The sequence below is a fragment of the Dendrobates tinctorius genome, unplaced genomic scaffold (assembly GCF_039654945.1).
Source record: "Dendrobates tinctorius isolate UK_male_01 unplaced genomic scaffold, ASM3965494v1 ptg000004l, whole genome shotgun sequence".
NCBI classification, from domain to species: Eukaryota; Metazoa; Chordata; class Amphibia; order Anura; family Dendrobatidae; genus Dendrobates; species Dendrobates tinctorius.
The window spans coordinates 29,793,014-29,809,832 of NW_027361672.1; the positions used below are offsets into that span (position 1 = coordinate 29,793,014).

Below are 16,819 nucleotides of genomic sequence, written 5' to 3' on the forward strand. Positions count from 1 at the left end.
ACATATCCCCAAAATCCTTTATTATTGCTTTTGACATCTCTTGCAAGCCTCAATTCATTTTCAGCTTTAGATAATCTGATTTGTGCCTTGCAGGTTCTGCAGACAGCATTATATTCTTCTTTAGATATGCCTCCTTCTTTCCATTTTATAAACATTTTTTGCTTCCTTTTTAGCATGTGCTTAAGTTCTGTGTTCATCCATCCTGGTTTCCTTAAATGCTTCCTATTCTTCCCTCTTTTCGGAATTGTTAACAACTGTGCTTTGAGAATTTCATTTTTCAAGATTTCCCATCCTTCCTGGACATTTTTGTCTTTAAGGATATCCAGCCATTGGATCCCTCCAATTCTCTTTCTGAATCCCTTAAAATCTGCCTTTCTGAAATCTAACCTTGACGTCTGAGTCTTCACAGGTCTTCCGCCTCTAGTTATCCAAAATTCTAAAATAGCATGGTCGCTACCTCCTAGGGTCCCAGTCACTTTTACCTCCTCAACCATTTCCTCCCTGTTTATAAGGATTAGATCCAAGGTAGCAGTTCCCCTTGTTTTTTCCTTTACCTTTTGGAAGATAAAGTTGTCAGCAAGAGAGGATAAGAATTTCCTTGACCTGTTAGTTTTGCCTGAGAGAGATTCCCAACAAATGTCTGGATAGTTGAAATCTCCCATGACAACTATGTCATATTTTTTGGAGAACTTGGCCATTTGATGCATAAAGAGTTCATCCATATCTTCAGCTTGCACAGGCGGCCTGTAGTAAATGCCTACAATGGTGTCCTTTCCATTGTTCTGTCCTTGTATTCTTACCCAAACAGTTTCCACAGAACTCCCAGTCTCTGAAGCTTCAATCTCTGTGCAGATATACGCATTTCTAACATACAATGCGACACCCCCTCCTCGTTTATCAAGTCTGTTTCTTGCAAATAAGTTGTATCCTTCTAGTCTTGTATTCCAATCATGTGTATTGTCCCACCAAGTTTCAGTGATTCCAATGACATCATATTTCTTTTCCTGTGTTAGTAGTTCCAATTCTCCTTGTTTGTTGCCCATGCTTTGTGCATTAGTATAGAAACATTTTAGTTTGTGATTGGTTTCTCTTTCTCCAATATTTTTTTTTAATTAGATTCTTTCGTCTTTGTTCTTCCTTTCCACTTCTAATAGCAGAGTTCTCAGTAGCATTTGTCAGGTGTATGGCTTTTTCTGGTCTTTTGCTTCCCTTCCCATGTTGTTCTAGTTTAAAGCTCTCCTTACAAGTGTAGCAAGGCGACTTCCAAATACCTGCTTTCCAGTCTTCGTAAGGTGCACCCCATCTCTAGCAAGTAGTCCATCGTATAAGTAGTTCACTCCGTGATCCAGAAATCCAAATCGTTGCTGACGGCACCATCGACGTAGCCAGTTGTTCACCTGCAGAATCTTATTCCACCTCCTTGTTCCATGGCCATCCACTGGGAGGATGGAAGAGAAGACCACCTGCGCTCCCAGTTCTTTCACTTTCTTGCCTAAGTCTTCAAAGTCTCTGCAGATGGTTTCCAGGTCGTTTCTTGCGGTGTCATTTGTCCCCACATGTAGTAGCAGGAATGGGTAGTCATCTGTAGGTCTGAAGAGTCCTGATATCCTGTCAGACACATCTTTAATTTTTGCACCTGGAAGACAGCACATTTCTCTTGAAGTTATATCCGGTCTGCAGATAGCGGCCTCTGTTCCTCTCAACAGGGAATCCCCCATGACCACCACTCTCCGTTTCTTCTTCACAACATTTTTCTTTCTCCATCCAGGAGGACTCTGAAGGCGTACAAGGTTGCTGTTTGTTGGCAAAGTCTTATCCTGATGTATTTCTTCATTGTTTTCCTGCGTGAGAGCCTGGTACTGGTTCCTGAGCAGTATGGGTGCTGACTGCCTCCTGATCCTCCTGCTTCTCTGGGTCACATGTCTCCATTCCTCTGTTTCTTCAGGTGCACTTCGAATTTCTTCTCTTTCTGTAACATGAAGAGATAATTCTGCTCTGTCCAAGAACTCTTCACCTTCCTTAATGATCTTCAACGTAGCTAACCTCTCTTCGAGATTTTGCAACTTTTCCTCCAACAGGGTCACAAGCTTGCATTTGTGGCATGTGAAGTTTGGCTTTTCCACTGGTAAATCTGTGAACATGTAGCAAGAAATGCAGCTCACCAAATGGCTCCTGGCCTCTTCCATCTTGAGATTTCTTAAAAAGATGAAAGATGAGCCAAAATTCGCGCGCCGACAGGCGCAAGGTTTCTCCGATTTCCTCTTTTCAGCTGCAACGGCCAAAACCCAGTGATCGTTGAGCTCGCGGAGACTCTTCACTTATCCCAGAAGGCACTGGGAATATGCAAATGATCTCCTCAAGACTCTTCCCCTGGTTGGCGCACCAGATTTTTGGCCTATCTGGTGCGCCAACATAGCACCTCTAATACAATATTAGAGATTCGGAGGGCGGATGGTCTTTTGGTGTCTTCGACCGAGGAGATTCTTGGCAGTTTTCATGACTACTACAGGTCACTACATGAATCTAAAAGTGACTTTGACACTTTGGGGTGTTTAGACTATTTGTCAGATGTGTCATTCCCCACATTAGTTCCTGAGCAGTGAGCCCTTATGGACGCTGTGTTCACCGCAGAGGAGATAGAAAATGCTATGACGGACATGGCTTCTGGGAAGGCCCCTGGACCAGATGGGTTCCCTATTGAATTATATAGGAAATACCGGGATATATTGACGACACTTTTGGTGGTGAAGGTATTTCGGGGAATTTGGGAAGGGAATTCTATGCCTGAGTCCTTTTATGAGCTAACATCACAGTGCTCAGGAAGGAGGGGAAGGACCCTTTGGAATGTGGATCCTATCGCCCTATTTCATTAGTAAATGTGGACTATAACATTTTCACCAAGATCCTAGCTACTAGACTGAATTCAATTATATTGAACCTTATACATCCTGATCAAATGGGCTTTATGCCTGGTAAAAGTACTTCCATTAATATCAGACGAGTCCAGTTAATAGTCGAATATAGCTCCCTAATGCCAGACAACAAATGGGCATTGGCATCGCTGGATGCTGCCAAGGCTTTTGACTCTCTTGAATGGCCTTTCCTCTCCGCATGCTTGCAAAGGTATGGCTTTGGCAATAAATTTATAACATGGATCAAAATATTATATATGAAACCCAAGGCCCATATTATAGTAAATAACACTATATCGGAGTCTTTCTCATTACATAGAGGAACCAGTCAAGGCTGCCCTCTTTCCCCGGCCCTCTTTGCCCTTGTGATTGAGGCACTAGCAATACGTATAAGGTCCTCCCCTAACATCAAAGGTATAGATACATCTTGTCGGGTGGATACCAGAGGCCTATATGCCCACGACATGGTGATATTCTTGAATGAAGCGGAAGAAAGTTTGCCACAGGTGATATCCCTTATAGATAGATTCAGTAAATATTCAGGTTTACATATAAATTGGGAGAAGTCTGCCCTGTTGCCCCTTAACCATGCTCTGATGCCCCAGCTGGAGGCTCTCTCCTCGCTGTATTGTATCTAGTTTTAAATATTTGGGCATCCACATATCTCACAATAGTACGCTTGATTTACAACTTACCGTAATGTCCACCCACTGCTGGAACTAGTTAAAAGTTAAATTTGCATCCTGGAGTATGCTCCCATTGTCTGTGGCTGAACGCATTAACCTGATTAAAATGATATTACTCCCTAAGTTTAGTTACTCCCTTCAGCACAGTGCAGTAGCGGTGCCTAGGTCCTTTTTTGTAAATCTCAATTCCCTGGTCACGTCCTTTATATGGGGGAAAACTAGGCCCAAACTTAAACTATCCACTTTACAAAGACCAAAGAAGGGAGGTGGGGCGGCGTTGCCAGATTTTTTCCTATACTACTTGGCTAGGCAGGCTAAAGCTTTAAGTAAATGGATGCCGGGTAATTGCCTCCCTAATTCTGAAAATCACCTGCTTCACAAGCGGATTGCCCATTAGGTTTCCTTGAGCTAGAGAACGCTAATGTCCCACGTATGCGGCCCTTTCTCGGCTGGCACGATTAATATGGAGGCAAATCAAGAACGTAATTGGGTTTAAAGATTTTATAGCTGAAATGCCCGTGGAATAATAACTATTTTCCGGAATTACTAAATCACCCATCCACCGTTTTTTGGATTCAGTATAGCGTCTCTTCAATGGGAGACTTGTATGACCAAGGGATCTTAAAGTCTTTTGAACAATTACAGGTTACATATGATATTGCGAGATCTCAATTTTTTCGCTATTTACAGCTGAGATCGGCTCTTCAATCACATAAGAGGGGTGGGGGTGTGGGCCGTACTATTTCGTTTTTACCTCTGATAGGAATCCTTAATTCGCAGGGTCCCCAAGGTCTCATATCATCGTTATATACATATATGCTGTCAGTAGGGGCAGAATCCGCTATAAGCTCTATTAAGAGGAAGTGGGAACGACTCAACCCTGATACGCAAGGAGAGGAGTGGGAGGAGATTCTGGAATCTCCAACCGGAGTATCACCATCTATCAATAACAGAATGATACAATTATATATAATTAATCAACCATACTTGACTCCGATGCGACTTTTTAGGATGGGTCGACTTCAAATCATCAGAATGTTTGCGATGTCACTTGCCAGATGCGGATTTTATTCATATTGTGTGGCAATGTCCCACTATCCTACATTACTTGAAAGAGGTGACTTCACTACTGACATCCCTGGTACAAACCCCTGTCCCTCTAGAGCCATTGGTCTGCTTGTTTGGGGTATGGGAGGAGGAGATTTGGGATCGCTATACTGGGGTCTTCCTGCGCGAAACACTGTTTATGGCACGGAAGGTGCTGGCACTGCAGTGGATGGGAGGCTCATGTCCTTCCCTTAGAAGTTGGATTGATTTGATAAATTCGATTGTTCCATATGAGCGCACGTGACGTTATACCAAAATAGGGGATGCCCGGGTAAATTTGAAAAGATTTGGGAGAGGTGGAATTCCTCTCATCTTACTTTGCAAGGTTGAGAGAACACATGCGACATATGATATAGGAAACCAGGCTGCGAAAATAGTAGATACTAGTTGATGTAGTGGTAGTTGTAGTTTAGGAATTTTAGTTAGACTTTATTAATCGAGCGATACGACAGGGCTTGTGAAACTGGATTGATATACATGCTGAAAAGTGTATAGCCAATTATCCTTTGCGTATGCTTGGAAGGATATGTACATATTACCTTGTTTATCAATAAGAGTGCGCAATTTCTTTGCTTTATATTTCACAATGGACAGAAACATGTATGCTCGGTGTAATGCTTGTCATCATAAGCCAATATGTATGTTGTACATTTTTGTGTCCTGAGGTTCAATAAACGAATTTAAAAAAAAAAAAAAAAATAATGATATAACTTTTTTTTCCTCCATCGGATACTCAAGTGATTCTTGGGTCTTTCTTTGTGATACATGGGGCTTTATTGTTAGATCACTGTTTTAGTATCTTTTTGTTTTGCCGATATAAGTTGTATAAGTGTCTGATATTCCTATATTGTTAGAACTAAAATAAATTGACAAAGATGATTCCACATTACATACCGGTAATTATTTTTAAATAATCGGCACAATTTTTTTTGAGGGGGTGGAGCAGAGCTAGTAACAGCAATTTAGAATGACAGTGGTATTTTTATTTACGTATTTTTTTGGGGAGCTGGGCACCACGTTACATGCCACCACACAAGAACCCCGGGACTGCGAGTGCCGACACCATTGGAATGGTGCCGGTATGGGAGGAGAGTATAAGCTTTATTTTATATTATAGGGGCCAAACATTTAAAATCGAGAAGGGGATGTCATAGTAGTGAAAACCCATTTAAGGCTCCAGACCCTAGACTTGGACCACAGAGTGAGCAGAGTCATTATTATGTTAACATTTCAGAGTGATCCCTTTATTTGGGTGTACTTGGTAGGAACTTCTTGTCATTGGGTGGTACTAGGTTTGGAAAGGTAGAGAAACCGCTGTAATAAAATGAACACATCTCTGTGGTGAAATGGAAACAGACAATTTACGGTCTGATCATTGCCATCTGAGCCCACTCAATTGTTGACTTACAAAGCAAAAATGAAAGCATAAGGTAAACAGCAATCTGACCTTTCACTATGATAGATCTATGGGAAACAGGATAAAGCACAACATATTAATAATGGAGGCTTTTTACATTAAAAAAAAACCACACTACCATTTTGGGTTTCGTTTTCTGGCTAGATCGTGTTCGTGGCTTGTTAGGGGCAGTAGTCTTCCTATATATTTAAAAAAAAAAAAAAAAAATACATTCAGAATCAATAACCCTAATGCTCTATGAATAATGAAAGCTTACATATGTGCATTGTTCACACTTCACAACAAGCCACAGCATTTTCTTATTAATAATAAAAAAACCCCATCATAAACGTACCTGCTGGATGGAGGACTTACTATCTTGACTGTTGCAGCAGACATCTGAAATAAAAGCAAAGGTCCCGACGTATGATTAATTCCTAAGTTTGTAAAGGGAACCCGTCAAAGTTTTAGACCCTTAACCATTTAATGTGCAGGCAATTAACTTTTTATTTCATTTTTGTTTTTTGCTCCATTTCTTCCAAGAGCCACAACTTTTATTTTTCCGTCCTCGTAGCCGTATGAGGGCTTGCTTTTTTTTTTTGCGAGACAAGTAGTTTTTAAATTACATCATTCATTTTATCATGTGATGTATTGGAAAGCGGAAGAAAATCAAAATGAGTTCAAATGGCAAAAAAACACAATTCCAGGGTAGTTTTTTTGGGGTTTTATTCACCACGTTCACAGTATGGTACAACTGAGCAGGAAATAGGATTCTCCGGGTACCAAACATGTATAGTTTTTCTTTTTCTATTTAGTGAATAAAAACATTTGGTAAATTTGTATAACAAAAAGTGGCTTTTGGCGCCATCTTCAGAGTCCTGTAATGCTTTCAATGTTCAGGATCTGGGGCTGGTTGAGGGCTTATTTTTAGCGACCTGAGCTGACATTTTTACCGATTCCGTTTGGGGCTAGATATGATGTTTGATCGCCTCATACTGCAATGTTGCTTTGGCAAACAAAATGTAGTTCTTGCATTTCGATTTTTTCTCAATGCAGCGTTTAACGATAGAATCAGTTTACTTTATATTTTGAATAGACTGGATTTTCATGAATGCAGCAATACCAAATGTGCAATTTTTTATTTAAAGGAGTGATTTGAGGTTGCTTGAACTTTTTTTTTTTTTTTAACTTTTTACTGTATTTAATAGTGCTTTTAGGGGACTTGGTCTGATTGATTGTGCTGCGTATTGCTGAAAACCACGATCTTCTGTGAAAGCTGGTTTTCACAGGAGAATCGTCAACATAAGCATTGAGATCTTTCACAAGCCTCCAGCTGTCATGGCAACCCATCGGCACCCAATGATCAAGTCATGGGTGTGCCAAGGGGAGGGTGGAATACTACGCCCCACTGCTGGCACATGTTAAATCCGGCTGTCAGACTGACAGTGGCATTTAAAGGGAACCTGTCACCCCATTTTGGACTATCAGCTGCCGGCACCGCCATCAGGGGCTTATCTACAGCATTCTGTAATGCTGTAGATAAGCCCCCGATGTAACCTGAAAGATAAGAAAAACGAGTTATATTATACTCATCCGGGGGCGGTCTTGGTCCGGTTTTGGTCCGATGGGTGTCGCTGTCTGGCGCCTCCCATCTTGTAGCGGTGACGTCCTCTTCTTTGCTTCCTGTCACGGCGCCGGCATACTTTCTCTGCCCTGTTGAGGGGAGAGTAAAGTACTGCAGTGCGCAGGACCTCTCTGATCTTGTCCGGCGCCTGCGCACTGCAGTACTCTGCTCTGCCCTGTTGAGGGCCTGCACCTGCGACGGGAAGCAAAGATGATGACGGTACCGCTACAAGATGGGAGACGCCGGACCCAGACCGCGACATCCTCCGGACCCGGGGTGAGTATAATCTAGCTCGTTTTTCTTATGTTTCAGGTTACATCGGGGGCTTATCTACAGCATTACAGAATGATGTAGATAAGCCCCTGAGGGCGGTGCCGGCAGCTGATTGTCACCCCATTTTTCGACTATCAGCTGCCGGCACCGCCCTCAGGGGCTTATCTACATCATTCTGTAATGCTGTAGATAAGCCCCCGATGTAACCTGAAACATAAGAAAAACGAGCTAGATTATACTCACCCCGGGTCCGGAGGATGTCGCGGTCTGGGTCCGGCGTCTCCCATCTTGTAGCGGTACCGTCATCATCTTTGCTTCCCGTCGCAGGTGCAGGCCCTCAACAGGGCAGAGCAGAGTACTGCAGTGCGCAGGCGCCGGACAAGATCAGAGAGGTCCGGCGCCTGCGCACTGCAGTACTTTACTCTCCCCTCAACAGGGCAGAGAAAGTATGCCGGCGCCGTGACAGGAAGCAAAGAAGAGGACGTCACCGCTACAAGATGGGAGGCGCCAGACAGCGACACCCATCGGACCAAAACCGGACCAAGACCGCCCCCGGATGAGTATAATATAACTCGTTTTTCTTATCTTTCAGGTTACATCGGGGGCTTATCTACAGCATTACAGAATGCTGTAGATAAGCCCCTGATGGAGGTGCCGGCAGCTGATAGTCGAAAAATGGGGTGACAGAGTCCCTTTAACCCCTTCATGACCGCCAATACGTATTTTTACTGACCTGAGATATAAGGGAATATCATCCCCATACAGGTGACAATCCAGCAGCTTTCAGCTGTCCACTATATCTGACAACTTGCTGTATCACAAATGATCGGTGTTGGCACCATCCATATCTGTTTAACCCCTTAGTTGCTGCTGTCAAAAATGACTACATCAAATAAATGGTTAATAGATTGTGGGGGCTTGCACTTTAATCTGACACGCCGAGATCATAATTGTGTGGTCCTGATGTTTGCCATAGCAGTCCAAGGCCAAATAGCGGCCTTAGAGTCTGCCGGCTACAGCGGCCAGTTCAGAAGTGACATTTAGGTGGTAAACAAACACTTTCATTCCGGCTATACCACTTTGAACTAATTCCTGAAAATCACCTGAAGGGTTATTAAACTACCTTACAGCAGTTTTCAATATGTCAGGGGGTGCAGTTTTTAAAATGGTATCACGTTTGGGGTTTTCCAATATATAGCACCCCTAAAAGTCACTTCAAACTTGGATAGGTCCCTCGAAAAAATAAATTTTGTAAATTTCCTTGAAAAAATGAAAAATTATTGCTACATTTTTAAACCTCCTAAAAGGCTAACAAAATAAATTAGCGTTTTAAAAATGGTGTTAATGTAAAGCAGACATGTGGGAAATGTTATTTATTAAATATGGTAAATGTGGTATGACTATCTGGATTAAAGGGATAATCATTCTAAGTTTGCATATTGCAATTTTTTTTTTACATTTGTCAAGTTTCTGATATTTTTTTTTATAAACACAAAATATATCAATCTAAATTTACCAACATCATAAATTATAATGTGCCACAAAAAAACAGTCTCAAAATCACTGGGATCTGTTGAAGCATTCCAGAGTTGTGACCACATAAAATGACATTGGTCAGAATTTAAAAAATTGGCCCGGTCATGAAGGGGTTAACAGGTTAACAGCCACAGCTGTTATAGGCACATGACGGCTGATTAAATCAGCCATTATCTAATGAGAATGATGCAGGCTCTGTGTGCAAGGCAGCACCAAAGAGAGGGACACGACTTATGACAAATGTACATCATGTGTCGTGAAGGGGTTACCCAACACCATCTATTTATAACATCTGAAATGTTGATTATGTGTATACCTTTGTATTCTAGAATTCAATCAGTGAAAGCTTACGCTAATGAGCTCACAAGTGCGGTGGCTCTACGGCCTCTCCATCTTTCTCCTGCGATAGCTGCCCCTGCCATTAGACTAACACGTCACTTCTCTGTGACCTGCTCCCCATGTTGTGTGTCGACCTTGGGAGTGAGAACGCCTGGAAAAATCTCAGTGGGTGAAGCGGGTCATAAAGCCCCCCGCACCTGCAAGCTCATATGTATAAATAGTCGCTGTTGGATTCCTAGAAAATGTTTAAACAGACACATAATACAAAAGGTATAGACATAATCAGCATGTCAGATGCTTCACACAGATGACCTCAGTTGAGGGTCTTAAAGGGGATGTCACCATTTTTTTGGACTATATGCTGTGGCCACTGACATCAGGGGCCTATCTACAGCATTCTGTAAAGCTGTAGATAAACCCCCGATGTAACCTGGAAAAGAAAAAAAACGTTAGATTATACTCACCGGAGGGGGCGGTCCGTTCCGATGGGTGTCGCGGTTCTGTCCGGATCCTCCCATATTCATACGATGCCGTCCTCTTCTTCCCTTCCTGTAGTAGCTCCTGTTGAGGGCAGAGCAGAATACTGCAGTGCGCAGGCGCCAGACCTCTCCCGACGCCTGCGCACTGCATGACTCTGCTCTGTCGGAGCTACTACAGGAAGGAAAGAAGAGGACTGCATCGTATGAAGATGGGAGGAGTCAGACCAGACCGCGACACCCATCAGACCAGACTGCCCCCTCCGGTGAGTATAACTTAACGTGTTTTTCTTATCTTTCAGGTTACATCGGGAGCTTATCTACAGCATTACAGAATAAGATAAGATAACACACAAACCATCCATCAGTGCCATAATTAGGCAGAGAAAAATTATCTTATGACTTTATGGAGTTTTGGTATAATTTCTGTGTGTCATTTAGTGGAAATTGTGGTGTGTCTAAGCATTACAGAATGCTGTAGATAACCCCTGATGTCAATGCCGGCAGCTGATAGGGCAAAAAAAGAGTGACAGATTCCCTTTAATACCTGTTTATAGATTCTCTTTACATAAACTTCATGTGTTTGTCAATAGAAGTTTAAGACTCAATATTTACACCACAGGGGCAGACAGCACAAGTGCAGCAGGGCAGAGAAGGGAGCTGAGGGAGGGGGCCAAGGCAGGGAGAGGGGGCCGAGGGAAAGGGCCCCCAGAGAGGGGGCCGAGGGAGAGGGCCCCCAGAGAGGGGGCCGAGGGAGAGGGCCCCCAGAGAGGGGGCCGAGGGAGAGGGCCCCCAGAGAGGGGGCCGAGGGAGAGGGCCCCCAGAGAGGGGGCCGAGGGAGAGGGCCCCCAGAGAGGGGGCCGAGGGAGAGGGCCCGAGGGGGGGGCGGGCCCCGAGAGAGAGGGCCAGAGGAAGCAGAGAGGGGGGGAGAGGGGCAGAGAGGGGGGCCCCCCGAGAGAGAGGGCCAGAGGGGGGGGGGCCCCCCGAGAGAGAGGGCCAGAGGGGGGGGCCCCCCCGAGAGAGAGGGCCAGAGGGGGGGGCCCGAGAGAGAGGGCCAGAGGGGGGGGCCCGAGAGAGAGGGCCAGAGGAGGAAGAGCTGAGGGAGGGCCAAGGAAGGGAGGGCAAGAGGTGGGAGAGGGGGCTGAGGGAAATTGCCAAGGGAGGAAGAGCTAAGGGAGAGGGCCAGAGGAGGTTGCCAAGGGAGGAAGAAATGAGGGAGAGGGCCAGAGGAGGGAGGGGGCCGAGGCAGAGCGAGAAGGAAAAGCTGAGGGAGAAGGCCTCTCTGTTGCAGTTAAGTGACAATGGCTTGATGCCATGGACGTCGCTAGAGAATATCAAGGGGTTAAGCCCCAAGGCTTTCGTTTTCCCAAAAAACGTAGCCCCCCAAAATAAAAAAAAAATGAAAATGAACACCAGAGATAAAACAGTGATAGCGTCTTGCGTAAAGATAATGTAGAGGTCATCTGCAGTCCCATGTAACATCACTGATAACCGTGATTGCATTTTAGACCTGCAGGTGACCTCCATTACAATATCTGGGCTAAGTTTTTACTGCACTTTCGATCCTTTTACATAGGACTGCCGGTGGAAAGTACATTATCTGTACTGTGAACACCACAGTGATAACTGGATGGGGTAGAGAGGGGTAGGATCAGAGGCCAGTCCCAGCCTGCATTCATCATAGAGGTATTTACAGCAGGCAGCCCTGGCACAGATCAGGCAGTGATCAGTGACTGCTCGGTCGGTGCTGTGTGAATGACATCTGATCCTGCACCGATGAGTGCGGCGCTCCTGGATCACCGTCACTGACCTCCGATTCTGTGCCGCCGCCATCACTGTATTCCCGGCTCAGCAGAGCCTGGAAGCCACCGATTGGGGAGGAGCACCTGCGGCCGGCGTGCATGGCCCGAGACCGGAGTGTCAGCGGGATCTGGGGGCAGTGCGCGTGACTCGGGGCGCAGGCCTAGTGACGCCGCCGCTAATCACAGTGCCACTGCCCAGCCAAATACAGAAGGAAGGAGGAAAGTGGTGAAAAAAGCCTCCCCCTGCCGCCACCCACACGGAGCCGGGAGCAGAGCTTACCGCGCACAGGACAGCTCCTCACCCTGCGCCGCCTTCCCTCAGAGTGTCATCACTGGCCTCGTCTGCGGGGCTTGCTGTAACGGCTGCGCTGGAAGCTTCTGGGCGGGAGCGGCGCCACTGGCTGCACACACTGACTGGCTCCTCACACTGACACTCCTGCAGGGAGCTGTGTGAGAAGGGAGGCCGTGCAGGAGCCACCCAGAGCTTAGGCATTATGGCTAGCCATCTCCCACCCATCTCTTCGCACCCTCCACTCCTCTTCTGTGTTTTTGCTGCACCCTCCGTCAGGCACACAGTAATTAGTTTCACTTCTCTCTCCTTGCCCACTTATCAGAAAACCCCACCCCTCCTTGTTATCTCCTGACTCTACAGGCTCTGTGAAACCTGATATCACAGTGACTCAGCAGACCTTCTAGTGAGCAGATATCAACACTTTGGCTTCTCAGGCACATTGCGCCTGATTTCAACACAAATTGAAAGGTTAGTATTTTCTTTTTTTATTCATCACGATTGTGTATTTAGCTTGTTTTATGAAGGATTAATGCTAAGTTAGTGTACATAAGTACTGTTTTCTTAGACAAAAGGAGGGTGGCTTCTAAGGCACATTGCGCCCTAACACATACTCTTTCTCTCTTGCTTCAGATTTTCTGCTGCAATGGCCAGAAAACAGTATGATTCATCTAAACCCCTTCATTTAGAAGAAATGAAGATTTTTTTGTTAGAAGATGATGAGGAAGAACCAGCAGTAACTGAGGATTTAGAGGAATCTAGTGACATTTCATCTGAAGATGAGGTAGCAGAATGTAACACTGATTCTGGAACAGAGCAGGATGGTGATGACACTGATACAGAGGAAACAGACACAGATCTAGCTTATTATTTGGGCAAAGATAAAAATACAAAGTGGAACAAAAAGGCACCCAAGAACAAACAGCGCAGAGAATCCCACAATATTATTACACACCTTCCTGGAGTTATTGGAAGTGCTAGAAAAGCTAAAACTGCAGTGGAATGTTGGAGTAATCTAATTACAGATAGCATGTTGGAAACTATTGTTCGGTTCACTAAGGCCGGTTTCACATTAGCGCTTTTTAAGCGCACGCACGGCCGGGGGTAGCTCCGCCCCCGAGCCGGCTCTCTGCCCGGCGTGCCCGCCCCTTGCTTGTAGCGCCGCCTGCGATCGGCGCACCCTATCTTTAGCATAGGGTGCGCAGATCGTGCGCAGGCCGTGCGCTAGTTGCGCTTTGACCTGTGCTGCGCACTTTTGACGGCGCACCGTCAAAAGTGCGCAGCGCAGGTCAAAGCGCAACTAGCGCACGATCTGCGCACCCTATGCTAAAGATAGGGTGCGCCGATCGCAGGCGCCGCTGTCCGCTAGTAGGCGGCGCTACAAGCAAGGGGCGGGCACGCCGGGCAGAGAGCCGGCTCGGGGGCGGAGCTACCCCCGGCCGTGCGTGCGCTTAAAAAGCGCTAATGTGAAACCGGCCTAACCAGTATATTGACACAATCAAAGAGCAATTCTCCAGAGAGAGGGACATCAAAAACACTGATGTGATTGAACTCAAGGCATTTATTGGCTTGTTATACCTAGCTGGTGCTTTCAGAGCAAATAGGCAAAGTTTGGAGGAGCTTTGGGGGACAGACGGTGATGGCATCGAAAAATTCAGCCTTGTGATGAATCTGAAACGATTCAAAGTCCTGATCCGTTGCCTCCGTTTCGATGATCGAAGTACCCGGACAGAACGAAAAGGTTATGACCGGCTTGCACCAATTCGGGACATATTTCAACAATTATGAATTGTCAAAAAAGCTATTGCCCGGGGCAAAATCTCACTATTGATGAGATGCTTCCAGGTTTCCGTGGAAGATGTGGTTTTCGGCAATATATACCATCAAAGCCAAACAAATATGGAATTAAAATTTTTGCCATGGTTGATGCAAGGATGATGTACACTATGAACATGGAAGTTTATTGTGGAAGACAGCCACCAGGTCCTTTCAATGTGAGCAACAAGCCTAGTGATGTGGTAAAGAGAATTGCTGAGCCAATGTTTGGATCTGGTCGAAATATCACTGCTGACAACTGGTTTACTGACTTTGATCTGATTGATTTTTTAAAAACGAAAAAGCTGTCATATGTGGGAACTGTTAGAAAAAACAAAAGGCAGTTGCCGCCAGATTTTCTATATACAAAAGGCAAACAACAGTATAGCACTATGTTTGGGTTCAGTAATGGAAAGATTTTAGTTTCTTACATCCCACGCGAGAGGAAAAATGTGATTTTGGTCTCTTCATTACATAATGATTACACCATTGATCCAGAGTCTGGGGAGCTAAGGAAACCAGAAATCATAACTTTTTATAATTTGACCAAAAGCGGCGTTGACACTGCTGACCAAATGTGTGGCAATTTCAATGTAAGTCGAAATACCAAACGCTGGCCGATGGTAATCTTCTTTACAATGCTGAATGTGGGTGGCATCAACTCACAAGTAATTTACCTCGGTAATGAACTTAAACAAATGCGCAGAAGAATGTACCTAAAACAATTGGCTAATGAACTGGTGAGTGGAGAGCTAAGCCTAAGAAGTACAAAGACGGTTGGAATGCCCCTTGCCCTGCAACACCGGTTGAAGAGATATCGTCCCAAGGACGTTCCAGAACAAACACCGACTCTACCACCTTCTAAAAGACGCAGTTGTACTACCTGCTCATTTGTATCTGGTTTCAGAAGGCTTTCTAAATATGACTGCAAAATATGTAAAGAATCAATCTGCCTTTCCCATGCAACTTTCGTCTGCCAGCCTTGCTTTTAAGTGTACCTGTGCTGCTTCTGCTGCAATTGAAACCACTGAAGATGAGTAGAAAATAATTAAGTAACATCTAAGTGCAATATCCTTTAAGTTTTTTTCCATAATTTTATATTTAAGCAATAGTTAAGTAAAGATATCTGGAGCCTATTTGGCGGTACTACCGAAAAGTGGTACTTTTAGTTTTAATAAGTTTATGGTTAATAAATGGTTTTTTTTTGCATCTGATTTGGTGTAATCTCTTTTAATACATTCCTATGAAGGTCACTGACTACTTCTATAGTCCTGAAATTGAAATATGTAGCTACTATAGGTGGTTTTCTGACCTGTGCTTCTCAGGCACATTGCGCATGAACTGAGGAGAATCTATATTGCGCCTGATGGAGGGTTAATATAGGTAACTATTAATAATATTGTATATACTTTGTTTATATTTATCTTGTATAATCTGTGCAGTCCTCCATTCACTGTCTTGTACATCTATCTGTTGTCTGGCCACGTGATAATTGAGGATTAGTGTAATCCAGTAATATTGTGCAGTGTTGGGTGCTTTTCAGCACTTACAAGGGTGTTTACTTGGATTGTGCATTTTAACCCCTTAACGACCGCCGATACGCCTTTTAACGGCGGTAATTAAGGGTACTTAAACCACAGCGCCGTTAATTCACGGCGCTGTGATTTAAGTGAATAGCGCCCCCCAGTGTCGGATTTTCTCCGGGGTCTCGGCTGCCAGGGGTAGCCGAGACCCCAGAGAACATGAATCGGTCGGTTTTTACCGACCCCCGCTTTTGCGATCGCCGTTATTAACCCTATAACGGCGACCGCAAAAAAAAAAAAAAAAAAAGCCGCGATTTTACATTTCATTTCTCTTTCCTCTGATGTGATCGCACATCAGAGGATAGAGAAATAGGGTCCCCGATCCCCCCGCTCCCCTCCCGGTACCTCTCCCTTGTCCTCCGTCCCCTCCCGGTGGTCCCGCGCCCGCCGGCGTCATCTGATGGGCGCCGCCATCTTGAAAATGGCGGGCGCATGCGCAGTGCGCCCGCCGGGAATCTGCTGGCTCCGGCTGGCAGATTCCATTCATTATTTTGATCACTATGATAAACGATCATAGTGATCAAAATAATAAAAATAGTACATAACCCCCCTTTTATCACCCCCTTATTCTGGCACACATAATGAAATAAAAAAAATATTTTTTTTTTCAGTTTTCCATAAGGGTTAGGGTTAGGCTAGGGTTAGGGTTAGGCTAGGGTTAGGGTTAGGCTAGGGCTAGGGTTAGGGTTAGGCTAGGGCTAGGGTTAGGGTTAGGCTAGGGTTAGGGTTAGGCTAGGGTTAGGGTTAGGCTAGGGTTAGGGTTAGGCTAGGGTTAGGGTTAGGCTAGGGTTAGGGTTAGGCTAGGGTTAGGGCTAGGCTAGGGTTAGGGCTAGGCTAGGGTTAGGGCTAGGCTAGGGTTAGGGCTAGGCTAGGGTTAGGGCTAGGCTAGGGTTAGGGCTAGGCTAGGGTTAGGGCTAGGCTAGGGTTAGGGCTAGGCTAGGGTTAGGGCTAGGCTAGGGTTAAGGCTAGGGCTAGGCTAGG

General features: G+C 45.1%; 1 protein-coding gene across 6 annotated transcripts in view; it reads right to left on the reverse strand.

The window, feature by feature from the left end:
- Positions 1-16,819, reverse strand: part of SYCP2L (synaptonemal complex protein 2 like) — a 320,192-nt gene that overhangs the window by 85,235 nt on the left and 218,138 nt on the right. For all 6 annotated transcript variants that reach the window (XR_012230581.1, XM_073566695.1, XM_073566676.1 and 3 more), the window contains 2 exons: positions 6,457-6,500; positions 6,241-6,301 (listed from right to left, as the gene is read on the reverse strand). Coding sequence is in view for 5 of the 6 variants with exons in the window: in XM_073566695.1 (XP_073422796.1) it covers positions 6,241-6,301; positions 6,457-6,500 (105 nt within the window). In the remaining variant the exon portion in view is untranslated. The remainder of the gene's footprint in view (positions 1-6,240; positions 6,302-6,456; positions 6,501-16,819) is intronic.